General features: G+C 60.1%; 1 protein-coding gene across 1 annotated transcript in view; it reads left to right on the top strand.

Moving 5' to 3' along the window:
• Window positions 1–201: 201 nt before the first annotated feature.
• LOC104466096 (bestrophin-4-like) overlaps window positions 202–338 on the top strand; it is a 4111-nt gene continuing 3974 nt past the window's right edge. Inside the window, 1 exon segment of the mRNA XM_010079422.1 lies at window positions 202–338. This exon segment is cut by the window's right edge and continues 15 nt beyond it. Coding sequence (XP_010077724.1) covers window positions 202–338 — 137 coding nt within the window.

Raw genomic sequence — 338 nt, 5'->3', positions numbered from 1 at the left:
GGCAGTGGCGGCGGCGGGCATGGGAAGGGCAGGGTGGCTGCGTGGGTGATCCTGCTGATGGGCCATAGTACTTTGGGTGGGAGCAAGCACACGTCCCCGGGACCTGCAGCTTGGACATCGGTGGGAACCCCAGTTCTCCCCAGTTTGGCCAGCAGCCAGCAAGATAGGGATTTTTCTGAGGAGGCGTGGGGCTGAGCTGCAATGACCGTGTCCTACACGCTGAAAGTCGCCAACTCCCGTTTCGGGGGTTTCTCCAAGCTGCTGTTCCGCTGGAAAGGCAGCATCTACAAGCTGCTGTACAAGGAGTTCATCGTCTTCGTGGTGCTGTATGCCGTGCT

Source organism: Pterocles gutturalis, unplaced genomic scaffold (genome assembly GCF_000699245.1).
Source record: "Pterocles gutturalis isolate BGI_N339 unplaced genomic scaffold, ASM69924v1 scaffold4469, whole genome shotgun sequence".
Lineage (NCBI taxonomy): Eukaryota > Metazoa > Chordata > Aves > Pterocliformes > Pteroclidae > Pterocles > Pterocles gutturalis.
Note: the sequence above shows the minus strand (reverse complement) of the source record. Positions and strands in the feature narration are given on the sequence as shown.